Source organism: Dreissena polymorpha, chromosome 2 (assembly GCF_020536995.1).
Source record: "Dreissena polymorpha isolate Duluth1 chromosome 2, UMN_Dpol_1.0, whole genome shotgun sequence".
In the NCBI taxonomy this organism is placed as follows: domain Eukaryota; kingdom Metazoa; phylum Mollusca; class Bivalvia; order Myida; family Dreissenidae; genus Dreissena; species Dreissena polymorpha.
Window position 1 is genome coordinate 10,688,535 of NC_068356.1, and position 20,757 is coordinate 10,709,291.

At 37.0% G+C, this 20,757-nt stretch overlaps 1 protein-coding gene across 1 annotated transcript; it reads left to right on the plus strand.

Annotated features, from left to right (window-relative positions):
* The first annotated feature begins 1,687 nt into the window (after window positions 1-1,687).
* Window positions 1,688-15,726, plus strand: LOC127865905 (uncharacterized). Its single transcript, XM_052405967.1, has 2 exons — window positions 1,688-2,840; window positions 15,591-15,726. Exons 1-2 carry the CDS (start codon window positions 1,688-1,690, stop codon window positions 15,629-15,631), a joined length of 1,194 nt encoding a protein of 397 aa, XP_052261927.1. The 3' UTR covers window positions 15,632-15,726.
* Window positions 15,727-20,757: the final 5,031 nt, after the last annotated feature.

Below are 20,757 nucleotides of genomic sequence, written 5' to 3' on the forward strand. Positions count from 1 at the left end.
CAAGGTCACAGAGGCTAATAATAGATTTTTCCGTCACACTTTTGTTACAGTTTCTCACAGCACCTTCAATACTTTACCAATCTCTTTCATATTTGGCATGTACGTACATTGCATGGACCTCTACCTTTTGATGAGGTTTTAGGTCACTGGGGTCAAGGTCAAGGTCACCGAGGCTATTAATAGATTTTCCATTATGCTTTTGTTACTTTACTGATCTCTTTCATATTTGGTAGTACGTACCTTGCATGGACCTCTACCTTTTGATGAGGTTTGAAGTCACTGGGCTCAAGGTCACCGAGACTAATAATAGATTTTCCGTCACGCTTTTCTTACAGTTTCTCAAAGGGCCTTCAATACTTTACCGATTTCTTTCATATTTTCCATGTAGGTACCTTGCATGGACCTCTTTGTTTTGATGAGGTTTGAGGTCACTGGGCTCAAGGTCGCGGAGGCTATTAATATATTTTCTGTCATGCTTTTGTAACAGTTTCTCATAGCACCTTCAATACTTTACCAATCTCTTTCATATTTGGCATGTAGGTACCTTGCATGGACCTCTACCTTTTGATGAGGTTTGAGGTCACTGGGGTCAAGGTCAAGGTCACCGAGGCTAATAATATATTTTTTTAGGTGGTTATTAACACGTAGATTGACAAAGCGCATCATCGGGGAGCATCCATCAGTTTCACTGATATTTTTCTTTTTAAATGACTCTAAGCAGACCTGTTCATAGTTCAGTTCAAGTTGTCTAACTACATGCATGTCAATGCATACAAAATGACGACTGAATTATTTGTACTTACGCTTTCACAGCTCAAGTTGAAAAGAGGAATCACACATTTGCTATAAAGGGTCAATTTGTTGGTATGGGTCTGTTCATTTAGAGATAATTAGTGTACTAAAGGCATTGGTAATTTTACTGAAATGTACACGTCTTCATAGCCTTTTTGGTATGTATTCCTTGAAAGCACATTTAATTTGCACTTCATGGAAATGAGTCATAAAACAACTGGATATTTCATTTTAGTATTCAAATCCATTCTTGCACATACTTTAATAAAGAATTATGCCATTTTAATGGGCAGATATAATATTAGATGCACTTACTAACTGATGTCGACTTGTATCAATTGGCAGTGTTTGTCTGCATTTAAGACATGATTTTTTCTAAAGTTGTATTATTATTTCAGATCTTATTGGACGTTTGGGGAAACTTTACAATGATAACATCAGCATTATACCTGTTTCAATTTTGGATCAGAGTCTTGTGAAGGATATAAGAGACATATATACAAGGCAAACAATATACAAAAACGATGTAAAGACAGATGCCACGCACTTGAAACAGGAACAAGTAAAAAGTTACACAAACTTATTTTACACACTGTCAGGTAATATTTTAAATCGACGTATTCACATACAAGGCAAACCTGGTTGCGGAAAGTCTATGTTTGTAGCTAAGTTAGTTCATGATTGGGCCAACAGCGATCAGCCTTCTTCGGATGCAGTGTTTGATGATTCGGCAACCATCAGTAATTTCAAATTTATTTTTTTCATCAATTTAAGCAAAATTGGAGAAGAAAGAAATATTATGCAAATGATTAAAACACAGCTAATTGATCAAATTTATTTGGAAGATGAACGAGACAATGCTTTACAACTTGTTGAACACATAATAAAGACGGAAATGTGCCTTGTAGTTCTAGATGATCTTGATGAATGGGTTGCCCGTCATGGTAATAACCAAGCTGAGCCTTATATGTTAGAATTACAGAATGGCAATTTTACTCTTCTTACAACTTCTCGCTCAGTGGAACTGGTGGATGCATGTATGATTGATTATAAAATTGACATTCTGTTAGAGATCGAGGGGATTTGCGATCCATGTACATTTAATGTTAAGCTACTGAAGAGCTTTTTTAGTGCAAACGAAGATCTTGATAAAATAGTGAATGCCTTCGAAAAATTTATTGAAAAGGGTAACCTGAAATCAATGTCATCTTCCCCGCTGCTGTACACAATTGTTATCTGTACGTGGGTAACCATGAGGATGGATGAAAATTCGAAAGGATTGTCCTTGTGTAAACTTTGCACCAGGGTGATTGATAGCATATGTAAAAAGGCTAACGGTGTAGCTGGTTGTTTCAACATGCCATACATTGAAAACTTAAAGAAGTTTTCAGAAGCTGCTTGTAAATTGCTGTTCCCTTATAATAGGGAAACGTGTTCTGCGTTGAGGGAAATAACATTGTGGAACTGTTTTTCTCTAGAAGTGTTTGAAAATCATAGTTCTACAGGTAGTTTGTACACTTTTGGTAACAAAAGTCTGCAGTATTTCTTAACTGCATATCATATTGACTGCAATCCAGACATAATTGATTGTGTCATATCCGGATATGTTGAGAGCAATCCCGATGCCACGTATCTTCATGTATCACATGTCTGCATATTTCTATGCGGACTGAACATCTTGGCAGCGAACAAACTGTTAGTTTTGATGGACAAACTTAGTGATCGCCCAGACTTCAATCGCACTACTTATCAGGAGACCATCCTCTCTGGTTATAAAGAATATATTGCCAGTGAACAGGAGGGTAAATGTGTATCTCTCCTTATGAGTCATGTTAACATCAATGGCAACAACATAAGAGATGTGCACAGCATCTGGCCTGTGATCGCCTCAAATGTGCAGTCATTACATGTAGCAGGATTCAAGGAATGTTACATAAGTTTCAAGGAAAGTCCAGCTGCACCTGAACAGGAGAAATCTTTTTGTGAGTTTGTCCTTTCATCATGTGGCAAACTGAAAGATGTGGAACTCGATGGAGAACAGCGAGAAGGTAACATATTTAAATACAATACCATAGTGTGAAAGTGGATGCTCTTTAATTATAAACAGTAAGGCATGATACATGTATGATCTCAAACTCTACTTATCGAATCAGACATGTTTTTCTAACAACCTATACTTGCCTATACAATCTACTGTTTAAGCTCGTCTATTTGCGCAAAGGTCTAAGCTGTTTTACTCTCCCAATTTGGGCGGCGTTGTAGGCACCACTGTCTGCTTAAGGCTCTGGTGAAGGTCAACATGCACCATCTCCATATATATTTTTTCTACCACAAGAACTTTAAACTGCACATCTGTTTTCCAGGTCATTGTTTGAAGTCACTTGCCATAACCACAGGAGGGAAGCCCATAGTATTATTATTATTATTATTTTTAATATATATGCTTTAAAATATTATAGCATAAATAAATAAAAAAATACTATGGGTTTCCCTCCTGTGGCCATAACACTGACTTGCAATTACGCAGAATTATGCCCTATTGTGATTATAAACATTTCAGGGTTAAGTCTGGGTGCAACTGCTCAATATCTCTATCTACATTTAAGACTTCACTTGTGTTAAGGGTCCTTCTAACCATTTACTGACCAAGACTATGACCAGCTTTTTAGCAGAATAATGCCCCCTTTTCATACTTCTAAAATTGCGGTAAGGTTTGCATGCAAGATGAAATTTAGGTTAAATATAACGTGCAACATGAACAAATCTCTGTAACAAGTACATTTATTCAATTGAAATTGAACAAGTTTTTTTGGATCGACATGTGAAGTCATTTAATAATGCCAAAGACTCTGACCTGACTGTAGCAGGTATATGGCTCTTTTTATGTCCCCCACCACTTATAGTGGGGGACATATTGTTTTTGCCCTTTCTGTTGGTTGGTTGGTTGGTTTGTGTGTTTGTTTGCTCCAACTTTAACATTTGCCATAACTTTTGCAATATTGAAGATAGCTACTTGATATTTGGCATGCATGTGTATCTCATGGAGCTGCACATTTTGAGTGGTGAAAGGTCAGGGTCATCCTTCAAGGTCAAAGGAAAAAATAAAAAATGAAAAAGCGTGCATGTGTATCTCATGGAGCTGCACATTTTGAGTGGTGAAAGGTCAAGGTCATCCTTCAAGGTCAAAGGTCAAAAATAAAAAAATAAAAAAATCAAAGCGGCGCAGAAGGGGACATAGTGTTTCTAACAAACACATTTCTAGTTAAACAAAAACAATTAAGGTTATTGTTTGCGTGCAACATCTTCGTATCTCTTTATCCACTACAAAAAACAAAATAAAGCTTAACAATGTGTTAAGGGTCTTTATAATCAGTCACTGTTCAAGACTTGAAACAGTTTTAAGCCTTTCAGCAGGATTATGCCCCTGTTTAAATTTTTGTATTTTTACAAAACAAAATTAGTTATTCTAATATTATTCTTTTATGATACTAGCATGCAATTAAATAACTTAAGCTTTAATACAAACTGTAATTCATCAAACAGTTATTTGTCAGAAAGACGTTGTTTCAAAACAAAATAATGTTTTTTTCAATTCACAACGCAGATGTATGTTGATTTCATGATCCAGAAAAAACATGTAGTTAGTCTTAACATTTTTGTCATATTATTATCGTATTATGTATTGGAACAAACAAGTTTTTTTTGGCAATTTTCAATTATTGAAACAAAGCATAATGAAATTTAATGTCATGTGTGTTGCCAAGTTGTGCTCATGCAGCACTCCGTCTTAAATTGAAATATTTCATGATCCATTTTGTTAAGGATTTCAACATTTTTATGCCCCCTTTCGAAGAAAAGGGGGCATATAGTGATTGGACTGTCCGTCTGTCTGTCCGTCCGTCTTTCCGTCACACTTTGCGTTTAGGTTTCGAAAAATGCTCTATGTCTTTTGAGATATAACCTTCATATTTGGTATGCATGTGTATATGGACAAGGCCTTTCCATACACACACAATTTTTTACCCCTGTGACCTTGACCTTGAACTTAGGGTCCGCGTTTAGGTTTCGAAATCTGCGTTTAGGTTTCAAAAAATTCTCATAACTTCTATGTCCCTTGAGATATAACCTTCATATTTGGTATGCATGTGTATATGGACAAGGCCTTTCCATAGGCACACAAATTTTGACCCCTGTGACCTTGACATTGAACTTAGGGTTCGGGTTTAGGTTTCGAAATCTGCGTTTAGGTTTTGAAAAATGCTCATAACTTCTATGTCCCTTGAGATATAACCTTCATATTTGGTATGCATGTGTATATGGACAAGGCCTTCCATACGCACAAAATTTTTTACCCCTGTGACCTTGACCTTGAACTAAGGGTCCGCGTTTAGGTTTCGAAATCTGTGTTTAGGTTTCAAAAAATGCTCATAACTTCTATGTCCCTTGAGATATAACCTTCATATTTGGTATGCATGTGTATATGGACAAGGCCTTTCCATACGCACAAAAATTTTGACCCCTGTGACCTTGACCTTGAACTTATGGTCCGCGTTTAGGTTTGAAATCTGCGTTTAGGTTTCGAAAAATGCTTATAACTTCTTTGTCCCTTGAGATATAACCTTCATATTTGTTATGCATGTGTATATGGACAAGGCCTTTCCATACGCACAAAAATTTTGACCCCTGTGACCTTGACCTTGAAGATAGGGTCTGCGTTTAGGTTTCGAAATCTGCGTTTAGGTTTCGAAAAATGCTCATAACTTCTATGTCCCTTGAGATATAACCTTCATATTTGGTATGCATGTGTATATGGACAAGGCCTTTCCATACGCACACAAATTTTGACCCCTGTGACCTTTACCTTGAACTCAGGGTCCGCGTTTAGGTTTCGAAATCTACGTTTAGGTTTCGAAAAAAGCTCATAACTTCTATCAAGCGTTTATAGGGGGCATAAGTCATCCTATGGTGACAGCTCTTGTTTTAGGTAAAAACATTAGAAAAACCACCAAAACGCCCAAAGTTATACAAATAGTTTTGAAGAAATTTGTCATCACACTGTGAAATCTTTAAATTGAAGAATTCTAAGCAAAAACATGACACCACATACAGCAAAAGTAAGATCATTTGTAAAGATGTTTCGTCAAGACGTCTTCATCAACGGAAATATTGTATGTGCTGAAAACAAGGGGGTTAATGTTGTAAGCAGAACACTATATTTTTGACAGACAAAAGCGTTCTCATCAAAAATGTGTTGAAATTAATTCCCCTGATCATGTATCATAAAATGTGCAGTGTTTCCCAAGTGTCAAATTACCTTTGGCTTTACGACTGACATACAATCATTGGTTCAGATAAGATTTTGAGCGTGGGATATATACTACTATAGGCTCATTGAATTTGAGGAGGAAAGCTTTTAGAAATCAGGGGAAAAAAATCGGCCAGTAAGCAGTTTCAATCATTTGAAGTTGTGGTAAGTATATACTCTGCTGGGCCTTACATGACCTTGCAAAATGCCGTGTAATTTGTAAGGATTTATATTTTTCTTCTAAATGTTCTCTTCTTGTAGAAATAGAATAATCTATACAAAGAATTGAAAGTTGAAAAAAAAACACAAATGTGTTTGATACAAGCTTAAAATGTCTGTCTTATCTCAATGTGTTTGTGCATGAGAAGCACATGCGTGGAAGCGCTTAATACGATGGCTGTCCTTTATTCTACTACCACTTCGCTGTGCAGAAATACTTTTGAATACCAAGTTTGACTGGTTCAACAATATCTATTGATACTAATAATACTTTTGATTAGATCAGGCAATTGTATATTATTATATACCAAATATGGCGAATAAGATTGAACTAGTATTAACAGGTCTTAAAGCCTGCCATATGATAGAACTCACAGAGATGTTGTTTAATGACTAAATATCTTCATATGATAATCATTGTCTTTGTTACCATTAGCTAATCTTTAAAGATCTTCTTCTGGATTATCATGGTGGCTCTGCTATATAGGCTGAGCAATACTTCGCTTTTTGGATAAAGGAGCCATCTGGAGTTATATAGCATTAGATGTTTATAGGAAAAAATCCACCAAGTTTAATTCAGTGTTTTTATGCTCCCCCAAAAAATTTTGGGGGGAGCATATTGTCGCCGCTTCGTCTGTTCGTCCATCCGTCTGTGTGTCTGTCCGTCTGTCCGTGCACAATTTTTGTCCGGGCTATTTTTCAGCAACTAATGACCGGAATTCAATGAAACTTTATGGGAAGCTTCACTACCAAGAGGAGATGTGCATATTATCAGCGCGTTCTGGTCGGATGATTTTTTGCAGAGTTATGACCCTTTGAAATTTTCCATTAACTGTACATATAGTGCAATTCTTGTCCGGGCTATTTCTCAGCAACTAATGACCGGAATTCAATGAAACTTTATGGGAAGCTTCACTACCAATAGGAGATGTGCATATTATCAGCACGTTCTGGTCGGATGATTTATCACAGAGTAATGGTCCTTTGAAATTTTCTATAAAAAAAATCTTGTCCACCCCCAACTACTGTGCCCTCAAGGTGTTTCCTTTTATCTGAATATATAGTGCAATATTGTGACAAAAAATACTTTGGGGAGCATCACCTGTCTCCGACGGTTTCTTGTTTTTTACAGACCCTCAAATGCACATTATTTCCTTCATGGAATGTATTGATGGTTCCTTTGCCCTGACTAATGATTCAGGTATACAGGATTTTATCTTCCTCTTTTTCTTGTCGATCACTAAGGCAGACAGATCGGCCCCTGTGGAAAGGTAGCTGTGTGCTGCAGGTCCTCTAAACTCCTGTAGAGCTTATCTTTCATCATGGTCTCCGCCGCCCAAATTTAGTGCTTAAAGCGGTTATGTTGTTGAAAGGACTGCAGTGTTCTTTTATCATACGGCCAGTCTAACAGGGTCACTGTTCTGACTAGCCAATCCTGACCCTGGTAAACAGGTGGTGATTCATGCAGTTGTGGCCTTTCCCCAGCATGAATATAAGGGCCTTCTCAGATCTTGAGAGCAGATGGAAGGGTTTGTTTCTGTTGTATTGTGTTGTCTTCTGTTGCCACTTGGCGTGTTGCTTTGTCTTAATTATGGTCTTGGCCTCTTTAAAGGTGGTTAACCTGTAATTCTGCTCTTTTGTAGTGTCCTCCTTCGCCAGAGTGACTGCAGCTTGGTTGCCAAGTATTTTGCAGTGAGAAGAGACCCATTATTGCATGACTGTGTGGGCTTTGTGTAGTGAGGGCAAGGCAGTCGATAGGTGGTTCAGTTCTTTCTCATTGGCAGTTTCGTGTGCATGCAGGACCAACTTTGCGTCGCTGAAAAATACAACAGGTTTGGAGAAGATAAGGCTGTGTTTAACTTTGACTGCACCTGTTTTACACTACTGCTTCAGTCTTGAAGTTGGTGGAAAAGAGGCCAATAGCGATTGAGATGTGATCTTGTCCTACTCCTGGGTACCTGATGTAGATTCCGGTTCCACCACTTCTGACAGCTTCAGCTGACTCGTCAGTGAAGGCATGAGTCCAGTTGTGTTTTGGGTGGCAGTTGTGGATGTGTTCCATGGAGATTTACTTTTTCAGCATTGCTTTGAGAGCTTCCAGGAACACTGCTGTGTATCTGGGGTCTTTTATCATCACTCAATCATGGTTTTCTAAGGAATGGGGAATATCTCTTTGGGAACATAATCCAACATAGTTTGACATTTCCTATCCAAAACCCTGTCTGAAGGACGAAACTTCCTATCTTCAGTCTTTCATTTGCTGGTTGGCTGAGTCTTCCTTTCATGGGATGATGTGTCAGTCCTTTTGTCTTTGCTGTATCGGTGAGCAGTTTGGTGTCTCTTCTGTTTACCATAGGCTCAAGGCCTGTGATGGTTTCCAGCTCTCCAATAGGGATTGACCGCAAGTGGTTATTCTGGCCGCCTGGTTATGCAACTTTGTTATCTGTGCCACATGCCATCCCTCCATACTCAAGGACTGGTCTGCCATTGCCCACCTACATCATCTTTTTGAGGATTGCTGCATCTGCCCCAATGTTTTCCGGTTAGCATTTTTATGAGTGCTAACAGTTCTAGCTTCGACTTTCTCTGTGCTGTTTCAAGATTAGTCGTCTGTCAAAGGTCATGCAAAGGTATGTTTGTGGGGGTGTTCTCGGCTTGCAGCATTTGTCAGCAGAGCTTGAGCTTTGCCTGCAGATCTTTCAAGGAGAGTCTTAAGATTGTGTATGTGGTCTTCATGGAATTGATGGTGATGAGCTTCTTCTTTGAACAGTCCTCAAAAACATTCAGTGCCACTTGCAACTAGTAATTTGCGTTTGTGATGCGCAAATGAAGTTTAAGAACATGATGCTTCAGCATCTAGACACTAGGGTGGTCTTCTTGGAGAGATATTCAAGTGAAATGGTGAAATCTGAGGTGGAGGACTTCTGGATCGTTGAACCATGTGGGCGTGACTCTGCCAACTTCCACCTCTTTTATCTGTCTCTTTCAATCTTGAACATGTTGTTTGGCTCTAAAGTCTCAAACAACCAAGCAGTTTTTGGTGGGTAGGTTTTCTAGGTGCTGCCAGGGAAAGTTCTTTATCTTTGGAGGAGGGGGAGGGGGGCAGTGCATAATGTACATTGTAATAACATACATGTCTATTGTGATCTTTGTTGACTCCTTGGATTTCAGCTTGTTGGTTACTATCTTTTTGTCACCGGAGGGTACTTATGGTTTGTGCTCTGTGTGTCTGTTTGTCTGTCTGTCTGTCTGTCAGTCCGTCACACTTTTCTGGATCCTGCGAAAACTTTAAAAGTTCTTCATATTTTTTCATAAAACTTGAAACATGGATAGATGGCAATATGGACATTATGCACGTCATTTCATTTTGTTCCTACGTCAAAATTTCTGGTTGCTATGGCAACAAATTAAAAAAAATCTGGCAATGGTGGAGCCGGTAGGGGACATATATTGCTTGGCAATAGTCTTGTTTTTCTTGTCCTGGGATATTTTTTCTTATGACCATCAGCAATCCTCCTTTCTGTCTTTTTTCTCTGTCTAGCCTGAATGTTTGGTATCCTCTGATGGCGAACGGATGGTTTGGACTTATATGAGTTTCATTGATACATTCTACATCAACTTCAAGGTTGTATATGTTGTCGATCAGTGAAAGGAATCTTTTTGTTGTATATTCCTTCCATATTCCATTGATCAATATTCAAAAGACAAGAACTCTTAATTGGCTATGGTTCTTTATTGGCCACTCACATATACCTTCTGCCTCCATAGCTTGTTTCGTCGCATGGGAACCGGTTGACCTTGGGTAGCTTGGGCTGGGCTCAATCGAGGCAATGGGTCTGGCACTCTATCAGCCCTGGGGGACGCCACAGGCAGAGCAACAACATGCCAAGATCTATTTTTGTCTTTCATTGCAGTGAATAGCGTTGTACCATTGTACTCTTTGGCCCAGTGCATCAGGCAATTGTATTGTTTTCCTTTACCCTTCAAACTGTCCAGCTTGGGAAGGCTGGTCAGGAGTTCAAAATGTATAGCTCTATGGGTTATAGAGAAACTTTTACCACTTCAGCACTACAGCATGTTAAGGAATCAGCCATGTGGTCGACAGGATATTATCATATCAGGTGATTCTATTTTTAATTAACAGATTATGCTGTTGTCTTGTTGAATTAAAAATGTTTATCAGCTCATTATTTTCACGCACTTAACACAAGAGCCCCATCATTTCACTGAATCCACTAAGTCTTGTTTCTAAATATATATCATGTTTGTAAAAAAATCTACAAGTTTCACTAGATGAGCCCTTTTAAGAACAATTCATGGCTTTTATGCCCCAATAATCAGGATTTTAAAATATAGAAACTGGAAAGAAAAAAATGATACCGGAAAATCTGGTGCTCTGATTTAGATGATTTTAAGACAAGTTTAATTGCTTATTGTCTGATGTACATTTGCAGTCTTTAAAATATGCATTCCTTGATGCTTATGCTGAAAATATCACAGCAATTAGCTTAGAATGTTATTAGAAGTGCTCCAAACGAACTTGACTGTAATCGACTCCATGATCTGACTTTCTTAAATAATGAATTAAAAACTTAAGCAGTGAAAATGTTTGCACAAAAAAGAAACCTGTAACTCTGAATTGTGTTGGTAAAACATTTAAAGAGATGGAATTGAAGCGGTATTGCAATAACGTTGGGCCAAAGCTATGTTTTTCAGATAGATAGCCCTCAAATTAAGGTCCTCCCATCTCTTGAAAGAAGACTGGTAAAAGGCTCTTTGCTTTGTTATTTCTTGTAATATAATCAACCTAAAACTCCAGTACTTGTTGAACAGTCTGAACCAGTAACTATTAATAATATTTGCAACCCTGAATAATTAAATGCTTTTTTGTGAATCAATTATCAATTTAAATAATTTACTTCCTTTCTTTGCAACAAACCAATCCAACAAAAAAAACATACAATACAAAAATACTGATCGACGTTTCTCTCCAAGATTTTATTTACTGAATATAATGCTTTAAAATAAGGAAAGCTTAAGGTCCTCAAGGCATCGATAAACTATTTTGAACTTAGCCTCTGATACTTGAACTGTAGTACACTAAATTATGTATGCATTTATCAATATACGTTTTTCATTTTTGTTTTCATTGTCTGAGTGCATATGTACCTTTTATTACAATCGTTGTACAAGTGCATTTGGTTTGTGATTAATTTTCGGGTGAGAGTGATGTTTGGCTAGCCCTTAAATGGGCTTAAACCCTCAATGCTTTTAATTGACTGTTCTAATGCAATGATCCAAATATTGGTAATGTTGTGCTTATAGTCAGTGTTCTGGTGATTTAACTTTCGTATTTTATAACGTCCTATTTTCGTATCAAACACAGAAAGTATATGAAGGAATAATTTACAAATACATGTTGAACTTCCTTAGGATTTCTTCACACCGTCACAAATTGGTTTTTAGCTCATCTATTTTTTGGAAAAAAAATGAGTTATTGTCATCACCTTGGCGTCGGTGTCGGGTTAAGTTTTGTGTTTAGGTCCACTTTTCTCAGAAAGTATCAATGCTATTGCATTCAAACTTGGTACACTTACTTACTATATGAGTGGACTGGGCAGGTTAAGTTAGATAACTCTGGCATGCATTTTGGCAGAATTATGTGCCCTTTTTATACTTAGAAAATTGAAAATTTGGTTACGTTTTGTGTTTAGGTCCACTTTATTCCTAAAGTATCAAAGCTATTGCTTTCATAGTTGCAACACTTACTAACTATCGTAAAGGGACTGTGCAGGTAAAGTTATGTAACTCTGACTGGCATTTTGACAGAATTATGGGCCCTTTATATTTAGAAATTGAAACTTTGATTTAAGTTTTGTGTTTTGGTCCACTTTACTCCTAAAGTATCATAGATATTGCTTTCATACTTGGAACACTCGAAAACTATCATAAGGGGACAGTACAGGACAAGTTGCATAACTCTGGTTGTCATTTTGACAGAATAATGGCCCTTTTTTTACTTAGTAACTTAGAATATATGGTTAAATTTTGTGTTTTGATCCACTTAACTTCTAAAGTATCAAGGCTATTGCTTTCAAACTTCAAATACTTTCATGCTATCATGAGGGTACTGTACCTGGCAAGTTGATTTTTACCTTGACCTTTGAATGACCTTGACTATCAAGGTCAAATTCTTAAATTTTACTAAAATTGCCATAACTTCTTTATTTATGATTAGATTTGATTGATACTTTGACATAACAACTCTTACCTGACATACCACAATAGACTCCACCCAAACCATCCCAAACGCCCCCCCAACCCCATAATCCCCCCCCCCCCCCCAATTTTTTTTATTTTTTTTTTTAAAGATCATCTAATGACTTCACCCTCACACTATACCCCCCCCCCCCCCCACACAGCCCCCCCCCCATTTTTTGTTGAAACATGGTTAAAAAACTAAAATAGTTTTTTTATTATTTTATGTTTGAAATACCATTCAACCATCCCACCCAAGAATACCCTCCCCCCCATATTTTTATTTTTTTTTGCACTTTTTTTTCTTATTTTTGGAATGTAATGTAATAAATGACCACACACCCACACTAAACACCCCTCTCCACCCCTCCCTACTTTGTGATTGAAGTATTGAGATAGGTCCCTTCACCTTGAAAAGAAAAATAGATGAGCGGTCTGCACCCGCAAGGCGGTGCTCTTGTTATAATGGTGATTCAATTGTATATCAATGAAAGTATGTTTCCAAAACGTGTTGAAATGTATGAGATAATGGTCTGGAAAGAAAGCCGTATTTTTGACATCTGAAATTATTTGAGAAAAAGCCTGATACAGATATTATTGAACAAAAATAACTTTTTGATTTTTATCTTTACTTGTATGTTATGTTACATGTAGGAGTTCCGCATTAGTATATCCGGCATCCCTTTTTATATGACATTATTAGTTATATAAGCACTCATGTATATCTTTTTGCTGATGACATCAGTCATAACAATACAGAAAGATATAAATTCCAAATATAATAGGCTGACATGGTTGGTAAATGTTAATTTGTCCAAATCTAAATCAATGAAGAGTTGTCGCAAAATGAATAAGCCATACCATTTCATACTCAACATACATGGTATCCCAGTTGTAATTTTACATAAACATCTGGTAGTCCAACTATCAAATGACTGTAAATGCCATGCACATTAAAGCATACATAATTGGCACAACATGGCCATAAAATGTATTCTTGACAGATAATCTCTTGATATTATTTACACTTCGTGTGTAAGACCTACCAGTATTCCTAAAAATGCTGTTGTAACCTTTGATAATTGCACACAATTGAAACGCCATGATTGAAATAAAATCCGAAACATCTAAGTCCCAGGCCTAGTATCTGGTTGAATTAAGTGACGCTCACTTGAAAACTTTTATGAAGACCTCTTCTGAGAAACGCATGTGTTTTGCTTTTGGTGTCTATTAATGTCAATTAATATTGCCGCTTCATTTATTATGCTCCTCTTCGAAGAAGAGGGGGTATATTGTTTTGCACATGTTGGTTGGTTGGTCCGTCCGTCGGTCGGTCCGTCCACCAGATGGTTTCCGGATGATAACTCAAGAACGCTTAGGCCTAGGATCATGAAACACCGTAGGTACATTGATCATGACTGGCAGATGACCTCTATTGATTTTCAGGTCACTAGGTCAAACGTCAAGGTCACAGTGACTCAAAATGGTAAAATGGTTTCCAGATGATAACTCAAGAATGCTTAGGCCTAGGATCATGAAACTTCATAGGTACATTGATCATGACTGGCAGATGACCCCTATCAATTTTCAGGTCACTAGGTCAAAGGTCAAGGTCACAGTGACTTGAAATAGTAAAATGGTTTCCGGATGATAACTCAAGAATGCTTAGGCCTAGGATCATGAAACTTCATAGGTACATTGATCATGAGTGGCAGATGACCCCTATCGATTTTCAGGTTACTAGGTCAAAGGTCAAGGTCACATTGACTCGAAATAGTAAAATGGTTTCCGGATGATAACTCAAGAATGCTTAGGCCTAGGATCATGAAACTTCATAGGTACATTGATCATGACTGGCAGATGACCCATCTTGATTTTCAGGTCACTTGGTCAAAGGTCAAGGTCACAGTGACTCCAAACAGTAAAATGGTTTCCAGATGATAACTCAAGAATGTTTATGCCTAGGATCATGAAACTTCATAGGAACATTGATAATGACTGGCAGATGACCCCTATTAATTTTCAGGTCACTAGATCAAAGGTCAAGGTCACATTGACTCGAAACAGTAAAATGGTTTCCGGATAATAACTCAAGAATAATTAGGCCTAGGATCATGAAACTTCATAGGTACATTGATCATGAGTGGCAGATGACCCCTATTAATTTTCAGGTCACTAGGTTAAAGGTCAAGGTCACAGTGACAAAAAATGAAGTCACACAATGGCTGCCACTACAACTGACAGCCCATATGGGGGGCATGCATGTTTTACAAACAGCCCTTGTTTTAATCAGGTTTATACTGTAACTTGGAGATCCCATGTTAGTTTGTTATTATATTTAATTTAAATAACTTTATTATGTATAGTTTTATTGCTGTATTTCAATCTTTCCAAATGCATTATTTGTTTCACAGAATAAATATGTATCTATATAATTGTTAGAAACTTATTTCCAAGAGACTAGGTTTTTCTCCAAAGTTCTGCATTTTTTAAAATGCTTTTTTAAATTTTGAACTAAACTATTATATGCATTGTTGTTTTATTAAAATTATAAACCGTGGTATTTTTTAAATGCCATATAACATAAGAGATATGTTATTTGCATTTGTAAATGAACACGCAAGTGGAAACCTTTTTAACCATATAGCTGTCGCCAAATAGTTATATGATGATGAATCCATTTTTATTAGGATAGAAGTATGAATTATATCAAATTGAATAAAAAGTCATTATCTGTTTTACAGAGATTTTAAGGGTAATAACTCTATAAGAATATAATGTTTTGTTCTAATGCTATTCAAACTTGTATTTATAAGTTGTCTATGGCCACGTATAAACGTGCAACAGCTACTGTATATACTTGTTTGCAGTAAAATATGATTGCACCAAATGCAATGTAAATTAATCATGCATGTTACAACTGATTTGATTGTTCACTTTTCACACTTACATGTTTACACATTATACATAACTGTATTTGATTTAATGATTTTAATTAATTTAATCTTTATTGCAGATTTCAACAACTACAAATCTATCTGGCTGCCTCTTGAATGATCCAGACCAATCAACACACCCAACACAAGTATTGTCCATGTTGCTACAATTTTCAAGAAACTGATGACACTTGGTTCTAACATGAAGTTGAACGCTTGTTTAATAATATTGTAATGCTCAGATGATACAGCCTTAAAAAAATTTGCGCAGATAAATGCAATAATATTAATGCCTGATGGGATCAAATTATTAGAATTGCAAAGTATCGTGAATCATAGGACTTCTCTGAAAGAGATTCCCTTTGGTATCAAGATCAAGAATTTGAGACTGTATGTTGAGTGTTTTGATCATGAAATATGTATTGTTGTTTTTGCCGTCACATCGCTTACAAATCTGGAAAGGCTTAGTTTTCATTTGTATGAAAATATCAGCATACTTCTGGCCCAGTCATTGAAGTATTTAGATTTCTTCTTTTGACATGCCAGATCCTTGACAACTATGTGAACTGGTGTGCCAACTGTCTCCCCTTTATTATACTCCCCTTCGAAGAAGAGGGGGCATATCATTTTGCTGGATGTCAGTCGGTCTGTCAGTAGACCAGTTCGTTTCCGATCAATAACTGGTAAATGAATTGACCGATTGGCTTGATACTTCACATGTGCATTGGCCTTGGACAGTAGATGACCCCTCTTACAATTGAGGTCAAAGGTCAAGGTCGCTATCACACTGAGTGTGAAAATCGTTTCCGATCAATAACTAGTACACGAATTGACCCATTGGCTTGATACTTCACATGTGCATGGCCTTGGACAGTAGATGACCCCTATTGAATTGGGATCACTGGGTCAAAGGTGAAGGTCACTGTTACGCACTTAATGTGAAATCATTTCCGGTCAATAACTCGTCAACTGATTCACTGATTGGCTTGATACTTCTCATGTGCATTGGCCTTGGACAGTAGATGACCCGTATTGAAATTGGGGTTACTAGGTCAAGGTCACTGTTATACACTTAGTGTGAAATCGGTTCTGATCAATAACTCTTCAGCTGATTCACCGATTGGCTGGTTACTTCCCATGTACATTGGCCTTGGGCATAAGATAATCCCTATTGAAATTGGGGTCACAAGGTCAAAGGTCATGGTCACTGTTTCACACTAAGAGTGAAAATATTTCTGATCAATAACTCCTCAACTGATTCACCGATTGTCTTGATACTTCTCATGTGCATCGGCCTTGGACAGTAGATGACCCCTATTGAAGTTGGGGTCAAAGGTCAAGGTCACTTTCACACATTAAGAGTGAAATCGTTTCCATTTAATAAATCGTCAACTGAATCACCGATTGGCTTGATACTTCCCATGTGCATTTGCCTTGTACAGTTGATGACCCCTATTGAAATTGGGGTCACTAGATCAAAGGTCAAGGTCACTGTCACAATAAGTGTGAAAATCGTTTCCAATCGATAAGTCATCAACAAATTCACTGAATGGCTTGATACTTCACATGTGAATTGGCCTTGGACAGTAGATGAACCCTATTGAAAATGGGGTCACTAGTTCCAAGCTCTGTTTGGGGGGGAGACATGTCTGCAACCATGGAACTCTTGTTTAACAAGTGCTTGTAATATTTGTGTGTTAGAAATAACCACACCAGAACAATACAGTCGGGTCATATTGTAATGTAATGCAATAAGGTATGTTTTAGTCAAACATTTTTGAACCATGATCGGTCACATGACGCCCATGTGGCAGCTGCTTGTACCTGGTGCGCAAAAGCCTTTAATGTTGATATAGCTGTTGTTTTTTTAGCTCGCTCATGGTGAGCTTTTGTGATCGCCTTTTTGTCCGTTGTGTGGCGTCTGTTGTGTGGCGTCAACATTTGCCTTGTTAACTCTCTAGAGGCCACATTTATTGTCCAGTCTTCATAAAAAATTTGGTCAGAAGATTGGTCTTAATGATATCTTGGATGAGTTCGAAAATGGTTACGTTTGCTTGAAAAACATGGCTGCCAAGGGGCGGGGCATTTTTCCTTATATGGCTATATATGGCTATAGTAAAATCTTGTTAACACTCTAGAGGCCACATTGATTTTCCGATCTTCATTAAACTTGGTCAGAAGATTTGTCCCAATGATATCTTAGATGAGTTTGAAAATGGTAACCTTTGCTTGAAAAACGTGGCTGCCAAGGGGAGCATATAGTTTCCAGTTTGTCCTTCCGCACTTCCGTACGAACAAAGTTCTTGTCCGGAGCATAACTCTTAATCTACTGAAGGGATTTACTTGAAACTTTAAATATAAACAGATGGCAAGTAGGAGAAGTGCAGTGACTAAGAACCATAACTCTATATACCTTAGTTTTTGAATTATCTCCCTTTATTTAATTTCAAAGTAAATTTTTGTCCGGAGCATAACTCTTAATCTACTAAAGGGATTTACTTGAAACTTGAAATATAAACACATCTCAAGTAGGAGAAGTGCAGTGACTAAGAACTATAACTCTATCTACATAAGTTTTTGAATTATCATCCTTTATTTAATTTCAAAGTAAATTTTTGTCCAGAGCATAACTCTAAATCTACTGAAGGGATTTACATGAAACTTGAAATATAAACAGATGGCAAGTAGGAGAAGTGCAGTGACTAAGAACTATAACTCTTTCTACCTAAGTTTTTTAATTATCTCCCTTTATTTAATTTCAAAGTAAATTTTTGTCCAGAGCATAACTCTAAATCTACTGAAGGGATTTACATGAAACTTGAAATATAAACAGATGAAAAGTGCAGTGACTAAGAACCATAACCATGGACCTCTACCTTTTGATGACGTTTGAGATCACTGGGGTCAAGGCCACCAAGGCTAATAATAGACTTTTGTTACAGTTTCTCATAGCACCTTCAATACTTTACTGATCTCTTTCATATTTGGCATGTGGATACCTTGCATGGGCCTCTACCTTTTAATGACGTTTGCGGTCACTGGGGTCAAGGTCAAGTTCACCAAGGCTAATAAAAGATTTTCCCATCACACTTTTGTGACAGTTTCCCATACTTACCATCAATACTATTTCATATTTGGCATGTAGATACCTTGCATGGACATCTACCTTTTGATGACGTTTGAGGTCACTGGGGTCAAGGTCACCAAGGCTAATAATAGAGTTTTCCGTCACACTTTTGTTACAGTTTCTCATAGCACCTTCAATACTTTACCGATCTCTTTCATATTTGGCATGTAGGTACCTTGCATGGACCTCTACCTTTTGATGACGTTTGAGGTCACTGGGGTCAAGGTCACCAAGGCTTATAATAGATTTTTCCGTCACACTTTTGTTACAGTTTCTCATACCAGCTTCAATACTCTTTCATATTTGGCATGTAGATACATTGCATGGACCTCTACCTTTTGATGACGTTTGAGGTCACTGGGGTCAAGGTCACCAAAGCTAATAATAGATTTTCCTTGACACTTTTGTTACAGTTTCTCATAGCGCCTTCAATATTTGACCGATCTCTTATATATTTGGCATGTAGGTACCTTGCATGGAGCCTTACCTTTTGATGAGGTTTGAGGTCACTGGGGTCAAGGTCACTGAGGCTAATATTAGATTTTCTCAAGGTCTCACTTTTTTCCACACAATTAACCCATATATCGACAAAGCATCATTGGGGAGCATCCATCAGTTTTACTGATATCCATGTTCCTTATATGGCTCTATATGGCTATAGTAAAATCTTGTTAACACTCTAGAGGCCACATTTATAGTCCGATCTTCATGAAATTCGGTTAGAAGATTCATCCCAATAATAGCTTGGACGAGTTCAAAAATGATGCCGGTTGATTAAAAAACATGGCCGCCACGGGGGCGGGGCATTTTTCCATGTATGGCTATTGTAAAACCTTGTTAACAGTCTAGAGGTTATATTTATTTTCCGCTTATCATGAAACTTGGTCAAAAGATTTGTCCAAATGATATCTTGGATGGGTTTGAAAATGGTTTTGGTTGCTTTAAAAACATGGCGACCAGGGGCGGGGCATTGTTCCTTATATGGCTATATATGGCTATTGTAAAACCTTGTTAACACTCTACAGGCCACATTTATTGTCCAATCTTCATGCAATTTGATCAGAAAATTGGTCTCAATCATATCTTGGATGAGTTTGAAAATAATGTTTGCTTGGATAACATGGCTTCCAAGGGGTGGGGCATTTTTCCTTTATATGGCTATAGTAAAATCTTGTTAACACTCTAGAGGCCACATTTACTCTTCGATCTTTATGAAACTAAGTCAGAAGATTCATCCCGATAATATCTTGGATGAGTTCAAAAATGATGCCGGTTGGTTTTTTAAAACATGGCTGACAGGGGGCGGGGCATTTTTCCTTAAACTTAAAGCTGTACTTAAACTTTGTTAACACTCTAGAGGCCACATTTATTTTCCGATCTTCATGAAACTTGGTCAGAAGATTTGTCCCAATAATATCTTGTTATCTCAGGTGAGCGATTTTGGGCCTTTCAGGCCTTCTTGTTTTTAATTGTTGTATTCATATGTGTTTCTTGCATTGTTGTCACAGAGCAGTCTTTATATGAACATTTATGACTCTAAAGATGTGTTACTGCTTTTCATTATTAGTATTTACTTTATTAGTAGCTTTTAAGTTTTAATTGTTTTACTGATCAATCATTAAATGAAACACTTAATGTTATACAAGATTTTTCAAACATTTCAGGTCTTAATGTTAATTTTGATAAAACAAATGTTGTATGGATTGGCAAGAATAAATATAGCACTAATACCATAAAAACTAAATGAAAACTAAACTGGATGCAACACAGCTTTAAAATGCTTGGAATAAATTTTGATGTAGACCTGTCAAAAATATTTCAAATAAATTACAATGAGAAAATTGTTAAAATGGAAAATATCCTGAAAAGTTGGAAAAGAAGATTTTTAACACCAATTGGAAAGATTGTTATTGTAAAAACACTTATTGTGTCATTATTCAATCACTTGTTCATATCACTGCCTAACCCACCTCATACTATTTTAAATTCAATAAAATCTTCAATCATGACTTTTATTTGGGACGGGCATAGTAAAATAAAGTTTACAACTATAGTAAAAGAATAAAGTGAAGGAGGTTTAAAACTGATAATTGTGGATGCATTTATTCCAGCATTGAAAA

Excerpts from the sequence above, each read along its gene's own strand:
- LOC127865905 (XM_052405967.1), top strand. The coding sequence starts at position 1,688 with ATGTGCCTTGTAGTTCTAGATGATCTTGATGAATGGGTTGCCCGTCAT. Across the intron at positions 2,841-15,590 it reads CGATGGAGAACAGCGAGAAG|ATTTCAACAACTACAAATCT; the intron begins GTAACATATTTA and ends TCTTTATTGCAG.